At 36.9% G+C, this 15,437-nt stretch overlaps 1 protein-coding gene across 1 annotated transcript; it reads right to left on the bottom strand.

Annotated features, from left to right (window-relative positions):
* Nucleotides 1–1,336: 1,336 nt before the first annotated feature.
* On the bottom strand, nucleotides 1,337–11,362 carry olfml3a (olfactomedin-like 3a). The gene is made up of 3 exons (XM_022677093.2): nucleotides 11,062–11,362; nucleotides 7,655–7,940; nucleotides 1,337–2,267 (listed from the first exon to the last, which is right to left on the bottom strand). Exons 1-3 carry the CDS (start codon nucleotides 11,182–11,184, stop codon nucleotides 1,477–1,479), a joined length of 1,200 nt encoding a protein of 399 aa, XP_022532814.2. The 5' UTR covers nucleotides 11,185–11,362; the 3' UTR covers nucleotides 1,337–1,476.
* Between the last annotated feature and the right edge of the window lie 4,075 nt (nucleotides 11,363–15,437).

The following is a 15,437-nucleotide window of genomic DNA, read 5'->3' as shown; positions in this document are numbered from 1 at the left end:
TAGAACCCATTCTCCATTATATCACCACTGCTGAGGTTTACACATTACTGTACACTGAATAAACTCAACTGAATATTTCATCAGATCCATGAACAACTCCAGGTAACTGTTTGACTTGATGACTTGACTTAATGTACCGTTCTGGTTCCTACCTGTTCCAACCGCGTTGATGATGTCCTCAGGCTCTCAGACTATATAAACACAGTGTGTTCCTGTTGTGAGGTGGAATCTGTGAAATGGGTACAAATTACTTCATGGTTCGTGTGGTTTATCAGCCTCTTCCTCCTGTCAGTTTAATGACGTCCCGGTTTTATATTGACGATTTGTACTTGTAATAAAACTGTTCAACAAATGTTCTTGTATTTCAAACACACGGAAATAAAGCTGTCGGTTCAGTCGTTTCATTCCTTGCACTTCAATTATTCATCACACGCTCAGCCTGGAAATGAAATTCACTCAAAAAGTAAAGAAATTAAATTAGTAAAGGCTTGAAATATTTGTTCACAAGTTAAAATATTGCAGGTCTATGAACTATAGATATGCACAACATGTTCATGGAGTTCTTTTCATTAATCACTCTCAAATAAAGATAAAGAGCGATTTTATCAGCTCTATTCTCACCAGTTTCAGTCCCTTTCAGAAGAAGGAGCTGTTTAAGGGCTCTGACACTTTTATGCAAATGTGCTGCCGCTGGCCACATCATGCTTGTGCACCGTGTTCACCAAAATACCCACATCCCCAGTATGGAGGATGAAAAATGACATAAGTATAAATAAATAAATGCACAATTTAAATGAAAAAATAAATAAATAAATAAACACATAAATAATTGTATAGATGAATAAATTCATTAATAAATACGTTTTTGTCATGAAAAGGTACACACTTAAAATTATATCGGCAATCTATTTCCATATTTTCCCACATTAACCTTTATGTGGGGTTGTTTCTGCATTTATTCATTTATTTACTAATTTCTGCATGTATTTATTTATTCATTTACCTATTTCAACACTTATTTATTTCTACATTTGTTTATTTATTTATGGATTTATTTCCACATTTCTTCAGTTATTTATTTATTTCTGTATTACTGCATTTGTATGTTAATTAGATAGGAGGTCCTATTCTCACTCTAAAGCAGGATTGGTCAACCGGTGAATCAGACAGAAGCAACCGGTTTCTGAGTTAAAAAACACATTAAATAAAATAAAATATCCAGAAAAATTGATAGATTGAATGTTCTAAGGACGTTAATTGCAATGTTCAGAAAACATTCTAGCTACACTTCACTAACTATAACAACTAACTAATATATTAGGCAGACTAGTATAACTTGAAATGTTAATATACTTTATTCTTTTTTTAGATATCATTTTACAAAATGTGACTACATCAATAGTTACATTTATGAACAATCTTTTTGGTCAGGCGTTTTTCTTGCAGTGCTTTTTATTTTTTTTGTGGTAGTAACAGTTATTCCTCAGGTAGGGGCGCTATTGCCCACAGCTTCTTCTTCAGGGCCAGTCTGTAGAGGATCTGGTAGCCATCGTCCCAGGCGTACAGCTGCCTCTCTGCGGGGTTGTATTTCAGGCTGGAGTGAGCGCCGTAGCGGCGAGGAAAGTACAGCAGCGGGGCTTCGTCGTTGGTCACCATGTCGGCCACGTCGTACACGCACTGTATCCGGGAGCGGCTGGAGGGTCGGGTGTTGTAGACGACGTACACGGTGCCACACACCATGAACGCAGCTTCCGCGTTGTTCCGGGGACAGGACGTGTCCCACATCTGCTCAATGTCCAGAGTCTCCGGGTCCATCTTGGCCAGGTTGATGGTGTTCCCGGCTGGGTATAAAGCCCACAGTCCCTCCTCGTCTGCTATCAGGTCCACCGTGGTCTCGGGGTTCAGGCTGTAGACCGGGGTCTGAGCCTCCACGGGAAGCACGGCGCTGTCCGTCACCGAGCCGTTCTTCAGGTCGTACTTAACCACCTGTAACTCGGACCTCTCGCTCACGTAGTACAGGAACCCGTCGTAGACCGCGTGACCGGTTCCGTTCCACACGGACGGGAGGGTGATCTGCTTCCCTTTAGAAAGTCCTGTGGACGTGGACAGCTCTTCTCTGGAGTTGAACTCGTACAGGGTGTCCTCGGACGTTCCGTTGAAGATGTAGACCTTGGCGGTTCGGGCGTCTTTGGTCCAGATTCCTTTGGGGCTTCCCACCCTTTTCAGGATCTTCATGGCTCGGATGCTCGAGACAAGGTCCATGCAAACTGAGAAAAAATAGAACAAAATATAAAACATTAAAAATAAATCAGGATTCAGGTGCAAAGTGAAGAAAGGACAATGAGAACCCACAGAAGATGCAGCCATCTTTAACAAAAATGAATTATGATCTAGCAATGATGAGTTATGTAGTGCAATTTTCATCATAAATGTGCATTAGCAGTGCTAGTCTAATCATGGATTTACCACAGCAGTGCTATTCTAATAATACCTCAGTAGTGCTATTGTAATAATACATGTGCATCACCAGTGCTATTCTAATTATGGATTTACCTTAGCAGTGCGATTATAATCGTAAAAGTGCATCAGCTGTGCTATTCTAATCATGGATTTTCCTCAGTAGTTTTTAAATCCAATCTAATACTCAAATAGTCTTATTCATTCATTATTAGAATAGCACTACTGAGGAAAATTCATGATTAGAATAGCACTACTGTGTTGTCTACAACACTTTCAATAAAAACTTGATTACAAAAAAAAGAATAGCACTACTGAGGTAAATTTTAATTTAAATGTAGGTTTTATATTTACTTTTATTTTGAAAAGCAAGACAAGAATACATTTAAGCTACACGTATGTTAAAGACATGATCCACACTTTCCAAAATAGTATTTTATCAACTTGAAAAGTGCATTTACTAAAGAAAACACAAAATGAAATGGATGAGTTATGATGCTAAAAGAAAAGAGAGAGAAAATATGAATAATAATAAAAAGTACAGGGATAATTAGTATTCCTCTGTTTAAATTCAGAAAGCAGGTCAGAAGTCTGAACTCTAGAGTTATAAACTGCATTAGTTTTTTTTTTCCGGCTTTGCTTTAAGAATAAAGGACACAACAATATTAAATAATTCAGGTCACTGAACACCTTGAAGAGAAGTTTGGGAATTTGATGATTTTTGATGATTTTCTTCTTCAGCACTTATCTTTCCCGAGGCGGCGAATTTTACGCTTGAAAGCAGCCAAATAAGCCTGGCTTTTATTTTATTTTACTGTGAATAATGTAGGAAAGAAAAATATTAACCTGAAGGAAATGAGGACAAGATGAAAGTGGCATTAAGAGAGAACCAGAAATCACTGTTCACAACAGGACATTACCATGCAGTCCTTAATCACCGCAGGACTTTTCCTGGGTTTAAAAGTCACAAACCACACTTAAAGAAGAGACCGTAATCAAAAATGTACACCACTTTCGGTACCATTTTAAAATAAGACTACCTTTATAAAGGGTATATAAATGGTTAATTACAATTAGTTTATTAATGGTTACTAATTAGGTTGTAAATGCCTTAAAAATCATTAATAATCAGTTATAACACATACGTAGAAAGGGCAACAATGACCTGTTGTTTGCCAAATAGTGAACCCACAGCCATCTATATTGTTGCCCTTTCTATGTATGTGTTATAACTGATTATTAATGATTGATTTTTAACGCATTTACAACCTAATTAGTAACCATTAATAAACTAGTTGTAAACCATTTATAAACCCTTTATAAAGGTAGTCTTATTTTAAAGTAGCACCCCATTTTCTTTAGGATGTGGCTCACGATGAGGGTGTCTCCTTTCTCCTGCCCTTTTCAGACAAAGCAGTGTATATAACACTGTACATCATATATCTTTATATGCAGATGACATAATGCTTTTTCTATACATTAAAAAGCTCTGTAAAAATAAATAAGATGCCACTTAAATTAGTTTCATCGTGAGTTTCTTTGATTTTACCAAATTTGAAAACCTCTGGAATATAATCAAGAGGAAGATGGATGATCACAAACCATCAAACCACCAAACTGAACTGCTTGAATTTTTACACCAGGAGTAAAGCAGCATAAAGTTATCCAAAAGCAGTGTGTAAGACTGGTGGAGGAGAACATGATGCCAAGATGCATGAAATTAAAAACTGTGATTAAAAACCAACCAGGATTATTCCACCAAATGTTGATTTCTGAACTCTTTAAACTGAATTATGAATATGAACTTGTTTTCTTTGCATTATTTGAGGATTATTTGGAATTTGGGAGAAATGTTGTCTGTAGTTTATAGAATAAAACAACAATGTTCATTTTACTCAAACATAAACCTATAAATAGCAAAATCAGATAAACTGATTCAGAAACTGAAGTTATCTCTTTATTTTTTTCAGAGCTGTATATCTACCTCTAATTATTTCCTGTAGTTTTTAGAGGCTGTATGTGTGACGTAAGTTCGTAAAGACACGAAAGAAGAACTCGAAAACTGATTAATATTTTATCCATATTCTTCTCCACTTAGAAATACTTGCGCTGTCAGTTTAAAAACTAAATAATACAGACTGACACTTTAAAAAAACAAAATAAAATTATCACAGTAAAAAAAGAAGAGTCCGTATCTTCCTTAAGTCAGAAATTAAGTCTCAACACTCGACACTCATCACGTATACTGAAGGTGTTTGGGGTATAGGGTTTAGCTGAAGGCCGCTGTTGCAGAAGTGTCACATTTGCAGTGATTTATGAGATTTAAAGGGGGAATAAAGCCAGCGTACGTCTCGAGGGGACGGGCTGACTCACTGCAGCCGCTGCTCTTTTGTTTCGTCTCCTAATCAATAGGATATTGCAGCCTGGAGATACGTGCCATCTGCTTCCTACAGGAGAGACCGACTCTGAACAGAAGACCCAGAGCTGTTTTAATGTGAGCTGAGTCTGAACAGAACCTCACCTGACCTCCGCAGTCCAGAGAGCAGAACTCCAAACAACACAGCGGCCCAATCTCTCAACACAGAGACATTTAATTGGTCTGTTTTCTATAAATAAACACAAAGAAGAGCAAATGCCCCCCATGACCCGGGCAAAAGGGCAAGATGCCAAATAATATTACACTACTACACAGTGTACTGCACTATAGTCAGTGATGGGACTTTTTTCAGTGATTAGTAATCTAACTAATTATTCTGACTGTAACTATAACACCGTTACCTTTTCCCACACCCCGTTACTGCACCTTACTTTAGCAGCTGAATTACCTTTTTTTAACTTTGCGCATACAGACAAAGGGCCCTATCATACACCCCGCGCAAGGCGTGTAGCGTGAAAAACGTTTAATAAATAAGGTCGGACAAGTATAGTTAAATTCATGTTATTAAACTCACTAAAGCCAACAAATGTACTGATAATTAATCAAGAGAAATCAGGCAAAATGCGCTGCGCCTCTCTTTTTAATGGATTGTTGTTTTTTTCCATTCTTTTGTTTTGTTTATATATACATTTTTCCTTTGAGTGTGGTTTCGTTTGTTTCATTTTTATCCCCAGATGCTATTTGTTTTTTCTGGGTTTTTTTTCAATATTACAAGTCTTTTACAAGTAATTTTCTTTGGTCCTGTGGAGTTTTTCGTTTATTATTTTTTTAAATTCGTTAGATTAAATTTTTGTCAAAATTTTGGGTTTATTTTCGTTTGTTATTTTTTTAATAATAATAGTAATTACATAATTTATTTTTTTGGTTTATTTTTTTACGGGGCGAAGTAACGCAATAGTCACTTTCACTGGTAACTAGTTACTTTTATAGTGAAGTAACTCCATTAGTAACTCAGTTACTAAGTAGTAACTATAACTAATTACTTTTTCAAAGTAACGTGCCCAACACTGACTATAGTCTATCTGGTATACTAAAAATACAAACAAATATTACGTTTAATTTAATTAAATATAATTTGAATTCTTTGGTCGGAGGCTACAAGGCGTTAGCACCGTCTTGTTACCTATTTCTAGAATAAAAAAAAAACAACAACAACAACAACTATAGACTCAATATACTTAAATACATTTGAAGCAACGATTTGAGCTCACTTTTTTGGGTCGATATCACCACATATTTGGAGATATTACCACATTAGACTTACTTGGAGCTTCTCCCAATCCATTTCTGAGCTTTAAAAAAGGTTCGTCACACATGTCTTAAATATCTAAAAAATCAGTTGAAATGTTCATCTAGGAAGCAAAAGTAATTCTTCTACACCATGAAGGAAGCCTAAAGTTTGTGAAAGAGCACATCAACACTCCACAATGATACTGGCAAAATAATTTGTGGACAAATGAAACAAAGGTTGAGCTACTGCTGCACCACATCTGGCATAAAATAGCCCCGCCCCTCACCATTAAAACATAGACCTATACCTGCCTGGCCAGCAATCATTACAATCATTAAGGAGAAGATTAATTTAGAACGAGGGAGAGCCTGTACAGTATGTCAGCTAAAACTTACTAGCAGTTGGGTATTGTAACAGGACAATGACCCAGAACCTCATTAACAGCTCTGCAACAGAATAGCCTTAGAAAAACAAACTCCCGCTTTTGGAGAGGCCAATCAGAGCCTAGACCTCAGACGCTATGGATTGGGTTAAAGAGAGAGATGTACAGTTAGGGTGTCCAAGGAATAAGACAGAGCTAGAGCAGTTTAGCAGGAAGAATGGGCTAAAACTCCCCCTGAATAATGCACAGGTCTGATTCACAGCTACATGAGGTGCCTGATTGACGTTACTGCCGACAGAGGGTCAACCAGCCACTTGAATGGAGATCACCCAAAAGGTTCAAATATTTTTATTGCCACTTTATACTAACATTACTAAAAATAAATAATTAATGAATTGATTAATAGCAATAGTGTATGAGAATCTAATCTATGAGAATAATTGTCATTTTGCCCACATACAGTTCTGGAAAAAAAATAAGAGAGCACTTAAAAATGATGAGTTTCTTTAATTTCACCAAATTGAAAACCTCTGGAATATAATCAAGAGGAAGATGGATGATCACAAACCATCAAACCACCAAACTGAACTGCTTGAATTTTTGCACCAGGAGTAAAGCAGCATAAAGTTATCCAAAAGCAGTGTGTAAGACTGGTGGAGGAGAGAGAACATGATGCCAAGATACATGAAAAAAAAAACTGTGAATTTGGGAGAAATGTTGTCTGTAGTTTATAGAATAAAACAACAATGTTCATTTTACTCAAACATAAACCTATAAATAGCAGAAAAAATGAAGTGCTCTCTTCATTTTTTTCAGATCTGTATATTCTAAAGCATATATATAGAAGATGCTCCCTGGTTTTCTATGAATGTAGTCGTTGAACAAACACGGCTAAGACTCAGCTCAGGGTGTCTTCTCCACTTTCTTTACTTTCTTTTCTTTCTCCACATCTCCATTTTCCAGTAGAGTGATTTTCCAGAGAGGATGCTGCCAACACTGCTGTAGCACTTAATGAGCTCCTAAATATAGCCTGAGGTCTGAGGGCCAAGAACCCGTCAGGCCTGAGACTGAAGGTACATGATCAAAAGTCTTTGCCTTTTCCGTTCAGTTTTTCCCTCCCTCCCCCTCCCTGCCCCTCGTTTCTCACCCGAGAGCTCGAAGAACTCTTCCTTCTTCTTCTTCTCCTTCACCACCGCCTCCTGCTCCACCATCTTATCCGCTGCTTTCACGCACGGTTTGGGAGGGTTCTTGGTCTCGATGTAGTCCATCTCTCGCTCGACCCGGTCCACCCGGGCTCCGGCTCCCTCCAGGTCCAGACGCAGTTTAGAGTGGTCTTTTCCCAGTTTCTCCAGCAGGTCTGAGGCCTGCTGCCTGAACTTCTTCAGGTCCGCGGTGTAGCGGTTGTTCTGCTCGTGCCATAAAGCGATGCGTTCCTGCAAAAGAACACAAATTATATCAAAATGAATGAAGCATTAGTGAGGAACTGTTTCCCCTGCATTCGGATTTAGCTATTTATAGTTATATGTTTGAGTAAAATGAACATTTGATAACACTTTATTTTAAGGAACACAAATTAGGCGTTTATGAATGTCTTATTATTTGCTTAATAAAGCCTTAATTAGGTTAAATGGTACAAATCTGTACTTATTGCTGTTACAAATCTGACTCTGCAAAGACCAATATTGTACCATTGAGGGTACAATTATGAAGAGTGTACCTTTGAGTACTAAAAAAATACTCATATCGTACCTCTGTTTTTCAGAGTGTAGTTTATAGAATAAAACTAAAATGTTCGGTAACACTTTATTTTAAGGACCACAAATTAGGCGCTTATTAATGTCTTATTATTTGCTTAATAAAGCCTTCATTAGACATTTGTAAATGATTCATTCACTACTTATTAGGCTTTATTCTGTGTTATTAAGTGCTATTGGTGCTTAATTTGGGGTCTGTGATTGATTAAATTAAATATTTATTCAGTTCTTTTTAGTCTCTAATTAGTGATGAACAGAACCTCACTTTAGAATATGGCGCACATCTTGGTGTATTAGTGACTTATTAACCCCTTATTAACTCAATAAACAATATTGATTGAATCATTTAGAGCATTTATTTGCAGAAAATAAAATTAAGAAATGGCTGAAATAACAAAAAAAAAGATGAGTGCTTTCAGACCTCAAATAATGCAAATAATAATAAAAAAATATTCATATTCATAAAGTTTTAAGAGTTCAGAAATCAATATTTGGTGGAATAAACCTGTTTTTTGATCACAGTTTTTTTTCATGCATCATGGCATCATGTTCTCCTCCTCCACCAGTCTTACACACTGCTTTTGGATAACTTTATGCCTTTACACTCCTGGTGCGAAAATACTTTTTAAGTAATTCAAGCAGTTCAGTTTGGTGGTTTGATGGTTTGTGATCATCCATCTTCCTCTTGATTATATTCCAGAGGTTTTTAATTTGGTCAAATCAAAGAAAATCATATTTTTGAAGTGGTCTCTTACTTTTTTCCAGAGCTGTAGTAGATACAATGAGTGTATTACAGTGTGTACAGTATACAGTATTCAATAAAAGTGAGTACACCACTTGAAAATAGCTTATAGTTATAGCCAGGGGCGTCGCCTAGCATGGGCTTCCAGGGCTTTAGCCCCGAATCATTTTCCAGTAGCCCCGAATCATTTTGATCAGCTCAGCTGTGTTATTAATGAGGAGACAGACCACTGTCTGCTGTGTGAATGGAAAATCTAAATCTAATTTAATGCTAATCATGGAGTCAGTTCAAGGATAAAGTCCCGCCTTTCAGGAGAAACAGCCAATCAGCTTGCTAGTTTTGCGGAGAGCGGTGAGCTAGTAGGTAACACAACCGTCTAGAGACTAAGGTATTTTTTTTATCACAGTTAAATACTCTGTTCATGTATTTAAAGGTCATTATTTTCACTTCACTTCCTGGAAAACACCACTATTATAAAGACACTCAGCATGAGGAGCTCAAAGATTAATTAAGCAATGGCTCTACTGATTTAAGACTGTAATTATCACGTAATGTCAGATCTCTTCATGCAGAGAGGAGAGATTACTTCACCATGACTGAGCAAATACCACAGAGAGAACGCTTAATCTGTTCACTCAGCAATATCTACAGCGCTTTTTAAAACTCGTAACACATCTGAAGCTCAAGGCTGAGGTGTTGTTTTTGCTGTAATACTGAGTATGAAAGAATAGTAAATACAGGTACATCTCAAAAAGTGGAAAATTATCTATTTTAAGTCTTTATGTCTTTATTTTCTATCTTTTATTGTTATTATGGTTCACAGCCAATGAAAAACCAATAATCAGTGTCTCAGAAAATTGGAATATTTTATAAGACCAATTGGTACTTTTGGAGAATTGGAAAATTAAATCTGCATCTTACGGTGGCCGAGAAAGCCCAGCGCAAAAGCACAAAACACATCCATCAAAATTACAACACAGGCGCAGCAAATAGAAAAACGCGCTGCAAATACAACCACAACACAACGGAAGTGAGTCACAACACAACGGAATTTTCCCGGGGGACCTTAAAAGATGCTGTACCAGCTGTATACAAAGGACAATAAGAGGCAAACAAGCTTCTGAAAAGTAAGTTATATTTATTACCTGTGATTACCACGGTTGTGTGCATATTATTAAAAGTTCTGCTTCACAAAACGCCTTGTTTGCCACTTATTGTCCTTTGTACACATAGTGATGTCCGAGACGTTACTGAAGACGCAGCTTAGCTGGTACAGCATCTTTTAAGGTCCCCCGGGAAAATTCCGTTGTGTTGTGACTCACTTCCGTTGTGTTGTGGTTGTATTTGCAGCGCGTTTTTCTATTTGCTGCGCCTGTGTTGTAATTTTGATAGATGTGTTTTGTGCTTTTGCAGCGCTTTTCAATTTGCACTGCGTTGGGCTTTCTCGGCCACCGTAGCATCTCCATAAAAGTTGTTCTCAGCAGAAAGAGGCATAAATTAATGGGTTGAAGAGACATGTCTGTCATCTGCTGGTGTTGATCCACTGTGTTTTATTATCAAGTCTAAAGTCAGTGCAGTTTTGTTTTCCCAAAAAATCTTACAGCACTTCATATCTTACAGCTTCCCTCTGCTGACTTTTAACTTTTATAGAGATGAGGAAGATTTCATTTTCCAGCAGGACTTGGCACACTGCCCACACTGCTCCAAAAAGTACCAATTGGTCTTATAATATTATATTCAAATTTTTTAGAGACACTGATTTTTGTTTTTTTATTGGCTGTAAGCTTCATAATCATCAACAAAAAAAGAAATGAACTCTTAAAATAGAACACTTTTCAATGATATACATTTTTTAAGATGCACCTATTTATTTATTTTTAATTCTGGCGGTTTCGGTCCTCCATACTACTGTATTTCACAAAATTAGACAAGAAAAAAGTGGATTTTAAAAGAAGGAGACCTTTACAGGCTGCTATGCTCTATCCTTTCCTTGCAAAAATCCTTAATTATTGTTAAAACACAACATAACAACATAACAAAACAGATGATTATCATTACCTCCATGGCAACCATCCGGCTCTCGAGGTAGTTCATCAGGCCCTGGTAGTGATACTGAGCTTCAGAGTCAGAAATCAGAATCAGAAAGCTGAGAAGAAGAGAGAAGAGGAAGCCGGATTTCATGGTGGATCCAGACGAGGAACGCTCTGCAAAATGTTCAGAAAAGTCCGGGACGCTGAAACGCCTCTGCACAGGGTCTGAACCTCCTCCTGTGTGAGCGTGCGAGAGCGTGCGAGAGCGTGCGAGAGGGGGAAAAGTGAGCACAGGAGAGGAAGTGACTGAGAAGCAGGACAAAGTCTTGGGTTTCGGATTCGCTGGCTCTTTCGCTTGGCTGGAATGTTTTTATAAACACTGAAGGAGGAGCTGCGAGGCTTCGGCCTCTCTGTGGCCTCTGTAGTCCAACTGTGCTTCAGATATTAACAAAAGATTACTGACTTTCCAACTTTTCAGACCTTTTCGTCCATTTTTAATACTTTTAGCACAAATGGAGCTTTTGGAGAACTTTAAAAAAGATTGGTAACACTTTCTATGAATGTCATCTCTATAAGACTCTATAACCACATTCATAACATATTATAATGCATTAATAAGGCATTATAAACATGGCTATAAATATTTAGGAAAATGCATAACCCATTATAGCCATGTTTATTAAGCATTATAACTTTATAAACTCTTAAAATAGTATATAGCTATCGTTAATAATTTAGTCAAACAATGAAAGTCTGGCACTTTACTTAAAGCACGCAAAGACCTGTTATAATAGATTATAATTGACAATAAATAATATTATATTCATGACAAGAAACTTTATGAGTGGTTATAACTAAGGGTGTGTTTATAAGTGGGAAGCTTCTTTAGTCATGATACAGTCTGTAAGCAAAGGGACTGAGTTTCTTGGTATCGATGTATGACATGTTATAACCACTACAGCTATTAATGCATTATAATCACAGTTCATGATGCATAATAAAGTCAACATGGCTATGATGAATTATACATTTTTATAAATATGTAAAGCTATGTTTATAATGCCTTATGAATGCATTATAATGTGTTATGAGTATGAGTTTATAGAGTCTTATAGAGATGACATTCATAGAAAGTGTTACCGACATTTCTTTCTTAAAGTAGAACTTAAAACATGAAATGAAGAGAAACGTTTGTATATTTTTTTAGAGACTATAAGACACACTAAAATCCTTTAATTTTCCTTATAGTCAGAAAAATACAAAGGTTTGTACTCGTTTCATGTTTCACTACAACACTACAACCCAAGTTTCACACCAGAGCTCTCTTTTAAGAACTGCTTGTTTTAAAAAGAAAACACGCTTTTCAAAATTCTCTAAAAGCTCTATTTGGGCTAAAAATATTAGAAAAAGACCATTAGGACATCCTTATGTATGAATTCTAACAGTCAAATACTGAAGTACAGAGTTTTAATGGTAAGGAGTTTTCAGTGAAGTTTCTCCAGCACTAAGGCTGGGAGCAGCAGCATTAGCATTAGCCACAAAACAACAGCACTAGCTCTTTCTCTCTGTTGAGTATGGTGAGTATATTGGGACTTTCGTCTGTGTGTTTGCAGTTTTAAAAAGAAGCGTAGCGCTATTGGTTACAAGTTAATGGCTAATGCTAATGCTAATGCTGCTGCACCCAGCCTTAGTGCGTACTGGAGAAACTTCACTGAAAACTCACCCTTTGGGAAATTACTGGAAATCTAAGCTTACTGTAAATTAACCGAAGCACTTTACTCACCTAAATAAACGTGTTTTTTCAGGAGAAAAAAGAAATCTGTGTAGATTAACATTCAGCAGTAGTTTGATTTTGAAATAAAATTACAGTTTTGTTTACTTAGGCGGTTCCGCATTAGCTTAATGTGTCTAAAGCTAATGCGTCCGGTGCACCTTATAGTCCGGAAAATACGGACTATCTACCTTCGTTCACCCCCAGAGTTTTTCTAAATACAGCAATGTATTATTTTAGCTGATGCTCCCAAAAGGCTTATTATAATGCAAGTGATAGGGGCATATAGTGTTATCCATGCAAATGAATCAATATACTGTATTTACACCAGTAATTTAAAGCGCAAAGTAGCTCCACACTTCATTGGTAGAATTCTGAAGGTTTTAGATTTAAAGCAAAGCACTAATAACCTTAAAAAGTGCACAGGTAGTTTATTAAACACACTGTTTATACACACATTACCTTCAGTTTCAACATTACAAGAGATGGTAATGCTTTTTTATGCCTCCAAAAATGTTTTAATATTAGCCTCATAGCATCAGTTTGGTTTCACCCATTTCCATACAACCTCTGGCACTGATTTTATGATGTGACCATCCTGCTACGTACATAAAAAACTAAAATATCATTCTACTTCCACAAATAACTTTCTCAGTTACGGAGAACATCGTTTCGCCTAATAAATCAAACAGCAGCCCTACAGGGATCATTTTCTCTAATAAGTTGCTCATTTTATCTTATCTTCTATAACCCTCAGTAATTCACAGTGTAATAAAAAGACAGACTAATCCAGCCCAAAGCAGCCACTGCTCATTTTCAATTAAGCGACTCCGAGAGCAGAACAGCAGAACAGCAGATACAAGACGCCCACGCTAAATCTGCTTTATTAAACAGCATATTCTCTGTTCTCAAGACATAAATGTAACAAAACTGGCCAAGATCTTCGCTCATAATCGAGTTTAAGTGAAAAACAGAATGGAAAAAAGTTCAGGGTTAGAAAGCAGAGATGTCTTGTAACTCAAATGTAAAGGTTCGGTTTATTTGAACTCATTTTTACATATTAATCAACCTTTAGTTGTTTTAGAGAAACACTGAGGATACGACCCTTATGTTTAATATAGCTGAGCATTTACAGTAGAGGAAAACATATAATAAAAACTGGTGGCCACTTTAAAATAAGACTACCTTTACAAAGGGTTTATAAATGGTTTACAAGTAGTTTATTAATGGTTACTAATTAGGTTGTAAATGCCTTAAAAATCATTAATAATCAGTTATAACACATACGTAGAAAGGGCAACAATATAGATGGCTGTGGGTTCACTATTTGTCAAACAACAGGTCATTATTGCCCTTTCTATGTATGTGTTATAACTGATTATTAATGATTTTAAGGGATTTACAACCTGATTAGTAACCATTAATAAACTAATTGTAATTAACCATTTATAAACCCTTTATAAAGGTAGTCTTATTTTAAAGTGGTGCCTAAAACTGTGTAGCTCATGCTGGAGGGACGGAAATATTCAGAGGAAATTGCCGTCGGTTTCATGCTCGTCGCATGAGCAAAGTCAACACACCAAAGATAAACAATATTTGTCCGGCTGTCTGTTGCTTAGTAGCGAGACACACAATGCATTCTGGGACACATTTAGCTAACGTAGTAAGCAACAATGTTTACTATAAATCATGATGCATTATGGGAGTTTTAAGCACCCTTAAAATCATGCTTGAATTTCCCCTTACGAAACCTATGATTGGGCAGAAGACTGTGATTGGGCGGAAGACTGTGATTGGGCGGAAGACTGTGATTGGGCAGAAGACTGTGATTGGGCAGAACACTGTGATTGGGCAGAACATTGTGATTGGGCAGAACACTGTGATTGGGCAGAACACTGTGATTGGGCAAGAAGACTGTGATTGGGCAGAAGCCTGTGATTGGGCAGAACACTGTGATTGGGCAAGAAGACTGTGATTGGGCAGAAGCCTGTGATTGGGCAGAACACTGTGATTGGGCAAGAAGACTGTGATTGGGCAGAACACTGTGATTGGGCAAGAAGACTGTGATTGGGCAAGAAGACTGTGATTGGGCAAGAAGCCTGTAATTGGGCAAGAAGACTGTGATTGGGCAAGAAGCCTGTAATTGGGCAAGAAGCCTGTAATTGGGCAGATGTCTATGAATGGGCAGAAGCAACCAATAGGATCAATCACCAATGACCCAATGATCAAGATTGGCTGCATCTGCCTAGAATTTTCTATGCAAACAGACAAGCAAATCCACATTTAATGCAGTAAAACCTACACACATGTCCCACAGGTCAATACAGCATAGTGTTCCATAGGTTCCATGGCACATGCCAAAAGTCATGGGACATGATATTAATGCCTCATCGATGACCTTTTATATGTCAGTATAGTTTGCACTGCTGCTACACTATTGGCTGATTAGATAACTAGGCAAAGCAAGAGAAGGCAAGTTCATTTATATAGCACCTTTTATACACAACAGTCATTTAAAGTACAAATTAAAAAATACAAATGAAAATAAAAAACATAAAAGCATACAAAACATGATCCAAACATGATTAAAACAATATATTTAAAAGAAGGAAAATTAGCATTATTAATTAGAA

Source organism: Astyanax mexicanus, chromosome 13 (genome assembly GCF_023375975.1).
Source record: "Astyanax mexicanus isolate ESR-SI-001 chromosome 13, AstMex3_surface, whole genome shotgun sequence".
Lineage (NCBI taxonomy): Eukaryota > Metazoa > Chordata > Actinopteri > Characiformes > Acestrorhamphidae > Astyanax > Astyanax mexicanus.
This window is presented reverse-complemented; position numbering and strand designations above follow the sequence as displayed.

What these genes read in the sequence shown, in the direction of transcription:
- olfml3a (XM_022677093.2), bottom strand. Translation starts at nt 11,184, where the DNA reads ATGAAATCCGGCTTCCTCTTCTCTCTTCTTCTCAGCTTTCTGATTCTG. An exon ending in GCCGGATGGTTGCCATGGAG is followed by an intron (nt 7,941 to 11,061) that starts GTAATGATAATC and finishes GTTCTTTTGCAG; the next exon opens with GAACGCATCGCTTTATGGCA. An exon ending in AGAGTTCTTCGAGCTCTCGG is followed by an intron (nt 2,268 to 7,654) that starts GTGAGAAACGAG and finishes ATTTTTTCTCAG; the next exon opens with TTTGCATGGACCTTGTCTCG.